The 15,201-nt window shown below is 34.9% G+C and overlaps 1 protein-coding gene across 1 annotated transcript; it reads left to right on the top strand.

The window, feature by feature from the left end:
- The first annotated feature begins 712 nt into the window (after positions 1-712).
- Positions 713-7,164, top strand: LOC115889189. Its single transcript, XM_030909143.1, has 3 exons — positions 713-924; positions 978-1,417; positions 6,869-7,164. The coding sequence occupies exons 1-3, from the start codon at positions 713-715 to the stop codon at positions 7,162-7,164; spliced, it is 948 nt and encodes a 315-aa protein (XP_030765003.1).
- Positions 7,165-15,201: the final 8,037 nt, after the last annotated feature.

Raw genomic sequence — 15,201 nt, forward strand, 5'->3', positions numbered from 1 at the left:
TTAATATAATAACTACGTCACTTTGTTCAAATATAGTGTGCATGTATTTAGAATATCTGGAAAAAGCGACTTCTCGGTTGATAGCATGTCACCTAAGCTTTATTTTCGCGTGGTAATGTTTTCTTGAACGTGATTTTAAAAATGTTATATGAAAGATTTTTTCGAGAATACAAAATAGGGCAAAACGCCGCAGCCTTTTAGGGGCAAATCCCTGCAGTGCGGGTTTTGCCCCTGTTTGTTAAAACATGAATTATGCAGCTTTTAAATTATATTCACGGGTATTTACTTTTCAGGAACTACAAAAGAAAAACTCAGTACATGCCTATGGCCGAAGATCAACTCGCTGCGGCACGTACACTGATTGCGAGAGGTGTTTCTATCCGTCAGGCGGCCAAAGAAATCGGGTTTCATGAATCTACACTAAGGGATCGACTTTTATTTAGGAGGAACTAAACTTGGGAGATTTTGAGCCACATTTTCAGCAGAACAGGAAACTCAGCTGTTAAACCACTGTATCGACCTGGATAAGCGATTTTTCGGCTTTACTTTAAAATCTTTGCGATTCCTTCTATTTAAATATGCCGAGGAGAATAACATTCTCCATCAGTTCTCGGTTGAAGCGCAACTTGCAGGGAGGGATTTTACACGTGCCTTTATGAAAAGAAACAAGTTATATTTGCGTGTTCCCCGGAAGACGAGTGTTGCCCGAACAATGGGGTTTAACAGGATACAACTCACTCAATATTTTGACAACTTAGAGGCCATTATGAAGAAGTACAATTTTTCTCCCAACCAAATTTTCAATATGGATGAAACGGGGGTACAAACGGTCCCAAATATACTTCCAAAACACGTAGCCCCCACGGGAAAGAAAGAAGTCGCTAAGGCTGTAGCAGCGGAGCAAGGCCAAACAGTATCCGCCGTGTGAGCAGTGAGTCCTATAGGCTATTTTGTGCCCCCTTTTTTATATACGCAAGAAAAAGAGAAAATCGGCTTCTTATTAAGGGTGGTCCATTAGGATGCGAGATGGCTGTAACCGATAAAGGGTACATGAACACTCCCACTTTCATCAAATGGCTGAACCATTTCAAAAAGTATGCCAAACCAAGTGACAGCAACCCCATTTTACTAATACTTGACAATCATGTGTCCCACACAAGCCTGGAAGCAGTTTCTTTCGCAAAATCAAACAATATTCACCTCCTTACTTTGCCACCTCACAGCAGCCGCAAAACCCAACCTCTTGACCGCTGTATATTTCGACCACTGAAGGCTTATTACGATGCTGCCGTAGATTCATGGGACGTTTCTCATCCAGGAGAAACCTTCAGCGTTTACAACGTTGCTGAATCATTCAAGATAGCTTTTGAAAAAGCAAGCTCGGTTGAAAACGCAGCTCAAGCTTTCAAAACTACTGGTATTTTTCTTTACCCCCACCCACCCTATAATTTATTAATTTTATTTTAATTTTAATTATATTAATTGTGATTAATAAAATTGCGTTTATCTCATCAAGGAGGCCGAATTCGACAAAATATCAAGAGATAACATTTAATTGGTATTAAAGGGACTACACAATTCTAATACCAAAAGAAAAAAAGTTAGGGGCGCACATGTTCTTTTTTTTTAATATTCCAGCGATAACCCATATACACGTCCCCGATGAATTAATTTACACTATTTTAGCATTAAAATATGTACCACTTATAGTAACTTTTACCCTCAAAATTTCATGCGAATCACTAAAAGTACTTGGAAGAAAATTATAATAAATCGAAAAAATATTAAGACTTTAACACCCTGTAGCTACGAAACAAACCAGAATCGTACTTATGTTGCTATGAAAAATAAATCTTATTTTTACGTGAGGAATCTCCCCATAAGAGATTGCACATGTTTTTTGAAACACCCTGTATACTCCAGGTGTTATACATATTTCCCGTATTCATATACCATACACAACACGTAAAAACCACAATTTATTTTCACCAGCGCCTAACTCCTCTAACCAAATACACGAAATTTATTGGAAACGCCCTTTTCCAACTTTTATAAGCCCTCCACTTTTCAATTGCAAGATGTATTCCGGATATGGTCTTTCTGTTTTATTTTGCCAGGTGAACCATAAGTCGTCCGGCGCCCATAATAAAACACGGCGCTCTACGTTCGCCCTCTAGCGTCATAAATTTTGAATGTCGTGACAGCTGCTTCGTGTTTTATTCGTAAAAATTCCTTAATTTCGGAAATGCAAAATATACAAGAGTGTCGAACTCAAGAAGAAGAATATTTTAAAATTTTAAAGATATACGATTCAAGAATCTTGACTGTGTCATTGTAAAATTTCACCGAAATATGATGATAGGTTGTTAAAAATTAATGACATAAAGTTGTAATAATAGATAAATAATAAGAAACATTTATTTCATTTATCTATGTTAGTAGTATCTCATAGATCATCGGTTATCAGAGGTCTAGTATCTATGGTGTCCCCAAAAAAAGTTACGCATCAAAGTTGTGTTTTTTGTAATGAAACATCCTATATATTAATCGATTTTCGGATTCTAGGAGAAAAATAGCGGTGAGTTTCTAAAGACTAAAATAAAGATTTTTGACTAATTAAATCACTACTCACAATTATCGCATATTCGAATAAAATTAATTATTACATATTTCTAAATGAAGCATGCATTTTCTGCTTTTAGCTTTTGTTTTTTTAGGATAATTGATATGTAGTTTTTAGTTGGCCGTTGTGGTTTGCAAAAAGCGAGAAACACATAAGCCTCTAAAAGAAAAATAAAAGGGGCTTTTTTAATACAGTGTAATAAAAATAAATGTATTGTTCATGTCTCTGTATATTGTAACGTTTTAATAAAACGATACTATTGGCAACCCAACATACAGCCTACCGAATTAGTTCTGACTAATTTCGGATACTCTGTTGATCGTATTGGCTCTTGTCGGCGCAGAACTAAAGATATTTTTGACTATCGGAAGTCACCATATTTGATTCAGATTACATCAACCATACTTATCTGAAGTCATCCGAGAAAGTTTCAACCTTTTTATTCTATTAAACTTTAGAATGTAGTCCTAATGGTTCCTGGCATTTGGGGAAGGAATCAATTTTTAGTTTTCATAGGTATTTTTGTGGTAAGTTTGATCTTCATCACATTTTTATTCTTTTGGTTCAACCTTATCTCTTTACAGATTTTCTAAACGTGGTTTTGGTTGTCCAGCCATGAATTTAATTTTTGAGTAAACCCGCACCATCGTGAGGTAAGTTCTAAAATTGCTGAAATGCATTTTGTGCATAAGTTGTGTCGTTTCCAGGGTTTTACCGTCCAGTTACATGACGAGTTATATGTCGTGATTGGTGGTTTGAGGTACGAGAGCCTGTGTCTATGATCCATGTTTGATTTCCACATGGCTGGTGGTATTGTAAGGGGCTGTTCGAGGCTGTAGTAGATTGGGGATGAGCTCCCACACTTAACGTCCACACACCATTCAGAAGGACGAGCTAAAGCCTAGAATTGCACCGGATAATCAGGCCAGATTTCATATATTATATTTTTATTAACTTATTTTAAATCTATTTACTTACTGTGGATTAATTGCATAATTAATTATGTAATTATTAGATATTTTTGAATTTCATTATTAAAATATAACTTTCTTAATTTTAAATATACATTTAATATAAATTTATATATATATATATATATATATATATATATATATATATATATATATATATATATATATATATATATATATATATAAATTTATATTAAATGTATATTTAAAATTAAGAAAGTTATATTTTAATAATGAAATTGTTTGTTTCACGAAAATGTTTCACGAAAACGTTATAATATGTTAGTAATGTATGGCAATCGCTTCTTTGATTTTGAGGAACATAACATAAATAAACACAACATACGTAAAAATTAAAAACAAATTAAAAATAAGCATACAGAAAGTTTGATGCTTTTTGGTGTTACCTTATTAAGTCATAGTTATCAGGTAGTAATTGTTAATTTTGAAGTGTAAAATGATATAATGTCATTTTAACAGAACGTCAATGGTTTTTGTAGACGTATCTGTTTAAAAAAAAACTAAAATGTTCTCGAATAGTTGCATTTAAATATGTTAAGGTGCCTACTCACTAGAACATTTTGGTCCGAACGAACCAAGCGAGCCGAGCGCGCACGAACGAACTCAATAAGGAAAAGGTCGCGATGTTCAGAGCGGTTGTTGCGTTCGCTGTGTTCCCACGTTCAGTTGTATTTAATTTTTATTCGCGCTTTGAATCTCTAGGTCACCGTTCTGCATCGAGTGTGTTAATGGACCCGGAAGATGCTATTATCGCTGTTGGTGCTTTTTTCACTATACAAAACATTACCAATAGGGAAAAGAAGAAAACATCAAGAAAATTATGGACAAGAAGTTTGTTTTTACGCCGTCAAAATGGAAGGCTACTGAGAGATATGGATAGTATTCATAGGATAGTATTAATTTTATATACTTACCTGAGTTAGAACAAATTAGCATCATTTGTGTACCCGAAAATGCAATGGTTCAGTAGCTGGAAATATTTAAAAATTTGACACATGCCCAAATTTTTCATGTAAATAAAAAACAAGATATAAGGCCTGTTTTTTTAAATGAAAATTTGGAATTTTTCACGTGATTGCTTCTTTACAGCTAGGTTAGAAATCATGTGACATTTGCCAAATCTTTCCATTAAAAAAACAAGCTTTATTGTTATATTCGTTATAATTTGTGTAAATGTACCTTTTCCCGTTTCAATAGATTTTTTCCTTTCGCCTTCTCCCTTGTGAAACTTGCCAGAAGACTTTCAATTTTTTTCTTTGCTTCTCCAGAAGCACATCCCATGATCTCATCTATCTGCCTCCACGCATCAAACTTCTTACCTTTATTATAGTATAATTCATCTTTTGGATTCTCCAAAGGACTGAATTGCACTGGAACCTTTAAATAGTTTTTTTCTTTATTCTTTGCATTTTTTTTGCTTCCGACGACGGAAAGAGATAAACTTTCCGAAACGTTAAGGTGCGTACTCACTAGAGCATTTTGCTCCGAACGCATCAAACGAGCCGAACGCGCAGAGCCGAATTCGGCAAGTGAATACGTGTTCGCGAGCAAAATTTCACCGAACCGAGCGCGCCAAACATTTTCGCCGGCTGGTCGGTACATGCATTTTGCTCAAAGGGAATGCGTTGTTCAGTGGGTACTGAGGTTTTTTTTTAGTTGCGTTCATGGTGTTCGTCCTATTCGGAGCATTCGCGGATAAAAATTTTCATTGTTTTGATTTTTCTTTGCTCAAACGAAATGGAGTGGAATAGAGAAAAGTGCCTTCAGTTAATAGACATTTATGAACAATATCCAGTGCTTTAGAATCCAAAGGATGGATTATACTATAATAAAGTTAAGAGGTTTGATGCGTGGAGGCAAATAGATGAGATCATAGGATCTGCTTCTGGAGAAGCAAAGAAAAAAATTGAAAGTTTTCTGGCAAGTTTCAGAAGGGAGAAGGCGAAAGGAAAACAATCTATAGGAACGGGAAAAGGTACATTTACAAAAATTATAACGAATATAACAATAAAGCTTGTTTTTATGGAAAAATTAGAAAGAAATTTTTCAGATGAATACTATCCATATCTCTCAGTAGCACAAACAAACTTCTTGCCCATAATTTTCTTGATGTTTTCTTCTTTTCGAAAAAAGCACCAGCAGCGATAATAGCATCTTCCGCGTCCATTAACACACTCGATGCAGAACTGTGACCTAGAGATTCAAAGTGCGAATAAAAATTAAGTACAACTATTACAACTATTACAACAATATTACAATATTAATATTATTACAATTATTACAACTGAACGTGGGAACACAGCGAACGCAACAAGCACTCTGAACATCGCGATCTTTTCCTTATTGAGTTCGTTCGTGCGTGCTCGGCTCGCTTGGTTTGTTCGGATCAAAATGCTCTAGTGAGTACGCACCTTTAAGAATTTTTTGTTCGTTAGGCAAATTTATTTATCTGTAAACCTAACTGCTGACAAATAGTTGCCGTTAGATTAACGCAGCAGTGTTTACCAAAAAATAACTATTTTGTTTTGTAGATTTTCTTGCAGTGGCGAAATACCCATATAGGATTTTTTGGTGAGATGAATCCGCCACAGAGGTATAGACATTTTTTACATATGTGTAGTTAACTAATTTCCTAAAAATATGTGGCGTTGATTATTATTACCTGTACATCAGATAGGATACAAAACTCATGCTAGTATACTATTTGATACAATCATTACGTAAAGTTATCTATTAAATGTTCTTTAAATAAACGTGTCATTTACAAGTAATTGATGTCGACGTGGTTGGCGATACAAGCGGCCAGATCGCCGCCTTTTATACTCGCTCTCGGCGGCCCTTCGGCCAATTACTCGCATCATTTGCCGCCGAATTTCTACATTCGACCGTCGCAAATTGGAAACACTTTATCTCGCTCGCGCTACAATGGTTTTTAATAAGACGCCGTCATCATAAATCGAAACGTATCAAGCGCAACGGATAACTGGTCGAGACATCGTCGACCAGTTATCAGCGGATTATTACGGTCAAAATACCAGATATTATCATAGGATGATTTTATAGAGAATTTTCGTTGAATAGGTTCGGATTCAAAAACAGATTTTTGCAGTAAACACGTGGATATTGACGTTATTCTATAAATATAAAGGCTAACAAACCGTATAAGGCATTCTTTTCGAAGATAACATATTTTTATAACAATGTATTTTACTAACGCCTTTGCACCGTTATATTAAGGGAATCCGATCAGTAGAACCAGACCAACTACAGTCACTCGAGGATATTGCCAGTGATAGGGAAAATTATAGCCAACACGAGTCCAAATCTGCTAGACCAGAAAACGGGCCACATGCTCACCAAACAAGATTTTGGAGAAAAGATAAGGATTCGCTTCCCGAGAAGAGAAGAATGGGAAGGCAATCGAGTAATGGACACTCAAGAGATAGCAGTCTACACAAATGCTTCCGTAACTTCAGGAGACACAGATATAGGCATCCTCGCAAAGGAACTAGGCACCCGAAGATCTCTAAGGCTATCGAATGGTTGTAATGTTCTACAAGCAGAGGTTTACGCCATAAAGGAAGCGGCCAGTTGTATGCGAGAGAAAATTGCTGATAGACCAATAGGGGATATTGTGATACTCTGACAGCTTGGGCGCTTTAAGAAGCATCACCATGCAATCGGTGAGATCAAAAACTGTGATGGATTGCCGCGTCAAGGCGGGGCTACTCTGTGCTGGGTGCCAGGCCACAGCAATGTGGTGGGCAATCGAGAAGCAGACAGACTCGCAAAAGAGGAGGCCAGGGAAGAGGCCGTGGCAGATGACCCACCACTTGAAGGAAGCTATAGGAATTACCATCAAAATCAAGCAGCCACAGACGTGGCACGTGGCAACACCGTGAGGAGTGCGTTACAGCTCGAAGACTGTGGTCAGTATAGTGTGACCAACGGATCTGTAGCTACGGGGTATCGGCAGGGGAATGCAGTTGTAAACAAAACACGCCCAATTTCATTCATAAAATAGGCATGGGCGTACGGTGTTATATGAAAATAATGTGTATCATAAATATAATACTCAGATTAATAATTTTTTTCAAAAAACTTTATGCTTTTTGAATCGTTACTGTTGAGTTAGCAGATAAACACTAAAAGCTTTTATTAAAGCTCCCTTAAATATTTTGAATCATTTTATTATTGTGTTGTTAATATAATAGAAGAAATAATTACAGCTGGGGGTTGGAACCTTTGGTGTTACACAGCAAAATAAAACACTAAATCAGTACAATACACCAAAAACTTTTAATTTTACACTGGACGCACGTTTCGCTAACCATGTCTGCCATCAGCAGATGATCAAGACTGAGTCTTGAGGTATATTTATTTATATATCTGTACTAACTATATTTTTTTCTATAATACATAATTTTAGATATAACTATTTCCAGCAAAAAAAAATCTTGAAAATAGTTAACTTTGGAAGCGCAAACAAAACATAATTTTACTCATCAGTAGATCTGATATTGCCTATTACACCAGATATGGTATCGCTCCGCCAGCAGTTTTTAAAGGTTAGGTCATTGTCTACCCATATGTTACATCCAAATAGATAATACTTGGCTATATTTTCGAATTTCGCGTATATATATTTATATCTCTCTCTGCAATATAATGGGCCGCTCCATTAATATTTATCTGTTATTTTAACATTTACGCCAAAAAAATTCATTTGATTTTAATAACCCCCTAAGCGTTTCCCTGCAAAAGGAAAATTCGATTCTTCCTGCAATTTTTGCAAAAGCTTTCTAATTGTGGGGACGAGTTTGAATTCGAGATAAAATCTATTTATCAAATTCCTGACCACTTCGAAAAAGTCGTTGAGCTTTTCGACAGCAGTCTCACGTGGTCGTTTCTTTCCAGAGAGGATATCATTTTATCGGGGTTAGTTTTCAGCCTTTTTTTTATCTTCTGTGTGAATTTTTTTATAGCCGATACGCTAACTCCGGTATAAAGAAATATCCGCTCAAGTTTACGTTTAAGCGGCAACTCAAGCGAACTCTCTGTAGCTTCTTCATCGCAAACCCTATTATGAACACAAGGAAATACACCAAATGAGATTTCATCCACGTTATTATTAACTTACCTATATAAATTAGCTATTATTTCTCTTGTCTGACTATGTAGCGTCTTACCCTTAACAAATTTATTCGTTTTAAAACACAAATATACGATCAAACTTGATATTAATAATTAAAAACTACGAACGAAAAACATTATAACAAGATAACAAAACAATAAAACACAACTTAACTATCAAATATACTAAAAATATAGGAATAAAGTTTAGGATAACCGGTATAAAATAATGAAATAAAGTAATAATGATCAAAAAAATGACACCGCCACTGGATATTTCAATAGTATTCAATATTCCTACTCTTTTCAGAAGAGACCGTGAAGTTGGGGATAAAGCAAGCGAATAGGAAAGGCGTAAAAGCCATGGCAACCGCGTGGTAACAAATCCTGTGACGTACTTGGCCAATCATGTTCGAGGAATAGGCGGCCATGCGCGGCGATGCCGGTTTGCCAATGATATCGTTGAAAAATCTTCAACTTTCATAATAAGCAGATTATACAGAATGAAAGAAATAAGTTATTAAATAAAAACATATTGAACAATATGAACTACGTTAAAATTCCTTAATAATATACGTCAGAATATATGCTAAACACATTATATATAATAAAAATATATTAAATTTATAGTTCATGTCTGGCAATTTTGCAATTTTATAGATAAACGTGGCAATATCGATTTTTTTTTCTCGCATTCCTTCCGTAGCTTCAGATCCGCTGGTCAAACAGTAGTAGATAGCAATTTCAACTACTAGAGCACAAAAAGAACCTAGTACGCATAATTGTAGGTGTCATCACCACTGGAAACTACCCCACCAGTGTAAACCTCGTGAGATGGAGGATTTCCAACAATGACTACTGCCGAGAATGCGTAGAGGAAACGACGAAACCATAGAGTACCTGCCACTGCCCGGCACTGGAATACCGACGCTTTAAAACTTTAGGGCAAAGTTTTTTGGAGAGACTAGAAGAAGCAGCAGAAGCCAACATCAGCGACATTGGAGACTTTGCAAAGAGCTGAAAGTGCTTTAATGCAAAGAAAGAATGAGAGGAAGGTTTGGTACAATAATACAGGGGTATCGCAATTGGCCCAAGGCCGAGTGAGAGATCAAACACAATCCCAAAGCCCAGTAACCTAACCTAACCTAACGCCTTTGCAACAATGTCATCATCATCATCATAATTTTCAGCTTATTCAACCATTTGCAATTATGGTGTAGCCTTCTCCCTCAGATACTCTCTTTGTAGTTCGACCCATTGTTGTCTATTGTTGGCTATGCGGGTCCTGCCAACTTCCTAATATCATGGTCCCATCTCAGGTTCGGTCTTTTTCTATGTCTCTTAATTCCTCGTAGGTACCATGCTGTAATTTTTGTGATCTATCTGTTGTCCGTTCTTCTTGCCATTTGTGTCTTACCCATTGCCATTTGAGGGATTTGACTCTGTGGATGACATCTATTACCTGGGTCTTTTGTCGTATCCACTCTATTCTTTTACGGTCTCTCTTGATTATTTCCAGCATATTTCGTTCCATTGAACGTTGTGCGACCTGGAGCTTTCTTATCATGTCCAGGTTTCGCATGCATAGGTCATGACTGGTAGTAAACATTGGCCGAATGTTTTCTTCTTTAGATAGAATGACATTCAAGATTTGAATATAATTGAGTTTCTTCCATAAGTACTCCATGTTAACTTAATTTTTCTGTTGATTTCTGGTAGTAGAGATCCCGAGCTGTGTATTATATAACCCACAAAATTCTAAAAGTTACTGGTTTGTGGAAGTATGCTTTGGAATTAAATAAAACACTAGAAAAATTTCATTAATGACTTATATTAAATTAACAATTTTAACAATCCTACTAGAATTGGCTGTGACAGTCTTTTCAGTAACGATAACTGCAATACTTATGTGTTTCTGCTTCGGTTGGTTGGGAGAAAAGCCTCACCCTCTTCCCTGCACTCATCCGCTGGTGGGTAGCGTGATTATCCGGCTGACGTTGGAGAGCTTGTGAGACTCCACCAGTCTCAGCTACTTATGGGGAGGGTCAATTCTCGTATCTTCCTAGAAGATAACAAACAGCAGTATTTTACTCAACACAATTGATAAGTATCCAGTTTTGTGGTGGTGTTCTAAATTACCAATTGGACTGTCTGTTGGTTGCCAATGAAGGTACAATAAAAATAACTTAAAATTAAACAACATTATTAATTAGTATTATTACTAATTATAATAAAAATTATAATTAAAATTTAAAACTAAGAAACAGTTATCCCAATTATTAAAAAAAAAAGAAAGAAGAAAGAAAATAAAGATAGAAAAATATATATAATATATACATGTGCTCTCTGTCTAAAAAAAATGAAACTTCAGACCACCACAATCACTTCGGTACGACTTGAAAAAAACTTGTTTGTTACAGTAAGTTATTTGATTTAATTTGTAGACACGTGTAAAAAGAGTAAAAAATATATGAGATAAAAAAAACTAGAAATATATGAAAATTTAAATTACAACAAAAGTTAATACTAAAAAGCGATATTATAGATAAATAAAAAACTAGATAGAAAAATAAAGGTAAATAGAAAGATAGAGATAAGATACGAAAAAACGCTAAATGTGGCAATTCGACAGATAAAAACTAAAAGAAAATATATGTCACTCCAGGAACAAAGATAATGCATCCGCCAAATAAGATAAAGATAAGATAAGATAAATTTGGCGATTGATACGAGGTAAAGATACGTTCCCTAGAGTGACCCAATAACAAAAATCTATCTGTCGAATGGCGTGCCAATAGACACCACCACTACAGGGTCCAGATAAAACAAGAGTTGCCTTCTGGCAAGCAAGGATTCGTTAAAGGTGACATAAGTCGTATAATAAAAATATTATAAAAAATCCTTAGTTACCAGAGTCCCTCCTGGTTCATCTCTGGGAGTACACCTGCAGCGGCTGGTTCTATTCTTGGCCCCTGAAACTACTAATCGAACACCTCTGTGGATTTCTGCTTGACAGCTTGCGTCTCAGTACATAAAAAAGAAAGTTAAAAAATAATTAGTACTAATAAAAGTTAAAGGTATTAGAAAAATTATAACCAACCAACCAAAAACTACTATACACGTGCTACTAAGATAAGAAGATAAAGAAATTATGATAAAAAAATGAACGGTGAGATAAAACGATAAAATATAAAAAGCATTTTAAAGTTACAAGCTAATTAAATAATTAAATAAAATAATCACATTAGATAGTAAGAAATGTTTAAAAAAATACAACTAATAAATAAATTCCAAGCCGTACCTCGTGCCGGTGTCTGGAACAAAAAAAAATTTAGATGTTAATTCAAAGAAGATCAAGATGAGAGAGAGATATTTTCGGCAAAACAGTTCCTTTTATAGAATTCTCCCATTCATTTAGACATGCGTTAAGTACCAAATGTCAATATAAAAATTCTATAATTAATAGTAAAAATAATAGATACGATAAAATTTCTTACATACCTTCAAAAAAATGTGTGTAACAATTGCATCTTAATTATTTAACACCAAACAAAATATTAATAATAAAAAATGTCTATATCTATGTGGCGGATTCATCTATCCAAAAAAATCCTTTATGGGTTTTTCGCCACTGCACTGCAAGAAAAATCTACAGAATAAAATAGTTATTTTTGGTAAACACTTCTGCGTTAAACCTGAACGGACGCGGACGATGCTTGTCAGAAGTTGTGTTTACAGTTATAAAAATTTGCCTAACAAAGAAAAAAATGCTTAACGTTTCGGAAAGTTTTCTCTTTGCGTCGTCGGAAGCAAAAAAATATAAAGAATCAAGAAAAAAACTATTTAAAATATTTAAATTGAACTATTCGAGAACACTTTACTTTTTAAAACAGATACGTCTACAAGAAATCGTTGACGTTCTGTTAAAATGACATTATATTAAGTTAAACTTCAAAATTAACAATTACTACCTGATAACAATTACTTAATAAGGTAAAACCAAAAAGCCCAAACTTTCTGTATGATTATTTTTAAATTTTACGTATGTTATGTTTATTTATGTTATGTTCTTTAAAATCAAAGAAGCGATTGCCATACATTACTAACATCTACAGATGCATGAGCAATACATAATACATTTATTTTTATTAGATTGAATTAAAAAAGCCTCTTTTATTTTTCTTTTAGAGGCTATCGCTGCTTTCATTATAATTTTGGCGTTATTAAAATTTATTCTGTGCCCTGTGTCCTATGAATGCTGATAAATCTTAGATTTGTGAAAATCTCCCTTTCTTAAATACGATAGGCAACTAGAAAATATAATAAAATATTTAAACAATTTAAACTAACAACCATCGCTAGTGATTTGTACCTACCACTATCGAGATTCCGCAAAAAATCGATAATATATAAAAAACGTATAAACGATATAAAAGGAAAAATGTAACGAAAATATTTTCGTTACAATTAGTTGTCCCAAATATATATATATTCTTCTACTATTTCTACTGGTGTCCATTCTTTAGAAACTTCTCTAGAATCTCCCTTCACTCACTAGTTTGTTGTACATTACTTTAGTTTTTGCTAAATTAATTTTGAGACCCACTTTATTGCTGGCTGTATTTAGTTCCTTAATTTGTGCATGTAGTTCTTCAAGACTATTGGCAATTAGGACTATGTCATCAACGAATCAATACATACTGGAGCCGATCGGCCGACTATCTATTACTTGATTGCATGTGAGCGCTGCTCCATAAGAACTCTATTGGTTACAAAACTGCAACTAAATAGTCGGCTGACTAAGAATTACTGTCACCCCAGACTTATTTTCGAATATTTCCCTTTACAGTATCTAAACTATTTAAAAATGTCAGAGAATTCAAGGTGTTTTGTTTTTCAAATTAATATTTTTTTAGAAAATATGCGATAATTGTTTTGAGTAGTTTATATGCAATAAATTAATTTACTTTTTTAGTTATTAATTATTACTTTAATAAAAAATCTCATCTTATTTAAATAGAGATACTTCAAATAGAGATACTTTACTCGAAAACGCATGCGCATAGTTCTCCCGCGCTCATAGTCACGGCTGAATAATTTTTGTGTTTAGAGAATGTTTGGTCATTACAACCTGTCTGACTGATTAAATATAACTTTATAATATCTGTCTTAATAATATATGTAAAAATCAGACATGTAAAAATAAGTAAAGTTCATTTATTTTTTGTGGAGCTTTGATAAAGTCCATCTTTATCAAAGATTCGCTTTTGATTTGCTATCCTCTGATGAAAGTTCAGGTCCATGGAAAGTGTCTGATACTTTTGACACTACTTCAGAAGAATATTCTACAATATTTATACAAAAATCAGCCATACAAATTTAAGTTAAGTAACTCTTAATTTTAGTTACGTTTCTCACCTTGTATCTGCCAAGGTGTCACAGGGCGAACTCCCCAAACACGCCGGTATTCAAAGCACATGAGAGCACTACTGAGAGCTTAAGGTTTCATCCCTGTGAAAATAAGTTATGTCAGATCGCTCTGGGATCTTACTCTAACAACTCTGTTATAAATAGTTATCAATTATCTATCAGCATGAATAGTAACCGTATCAGTATTAAACATCTTTATTTCTATAACAATTATAATGACTTGCCAATTGCACTCCATGAAGACGCAGTTACAGGGGAGTCAAAAGTGAGGTGGGTTACTTGGAGAAAATGTAGGTATAGCTGTGCTCCACAGATAAAATCTCATTATCTTTCATTCCACGATAATGAAAGTTGAAACAGATTTTTGATACCGGGCTCTGAAAAAAATACATATTTTCAAATTTCTGCATAGACTCCAAGACAAGATACTAAACCAAATAAAGTCGGCCTGCGACATCCGAACGCGAGACGAACGACTCCGTCGAGGCCGTTTTTCAAAATTCCAAGACGCAAATTCCTGCAGCGGGCGCCCGCCGCGCCGCGCCGTAAGAAGTCGCTTATTGTTATTTATTCGAATAATAAATATCTTCGGGAGCGGATTCGTCCCGATCCTGCGGGAGACGAGGACAGGGAAACGCCGGGACTGTCGTTTATCATCGGCCCGTTTAGGTTTTCGAACGTGGCCCGCCGCACCTGTGACTTCATTTCGATTGGCAAGGCCAGTAGAGACGGCCAACTGAATCATATTTTTTGTTACTTCAAATATATCTAAAAATATATTAAGTCATATTAATGAAGTAATACATTAACCATTTAAATATACCATTTAAATGTGTTTATAAATTTTAATATACAGGGTGGCGCTTCTCACACGCCGCGGAGGCTCCAAGGAGAACGACAGTTTGTAATGAAATGAAATTTTGTGAGCATATGTAAGGTAATTCAGAGCACTTTTTAAAAATATAGAGAGTTCTACAGGGTGTCTCCAAAAAAAGTTACATATCAAAGTTGTGTTTTTTGTAA

This window comes from Sitophilus oryzae, unplaced genomic scaffold, assembly GCF_002938485.1.
Source record: "Sitophilus oryzae breed Bouriz unplaced genomic scaffold, Soryzae_2.0 scaffold_811_pilon_pilon, whole genome shotgun sequence".
Classification (NCBI taxonomy): Eukaryota; Metazoa; Arthropoda; class Insecta; order Coleoptera; family Curculionidae; genus Sitophilus; species Sitophilus oryzae.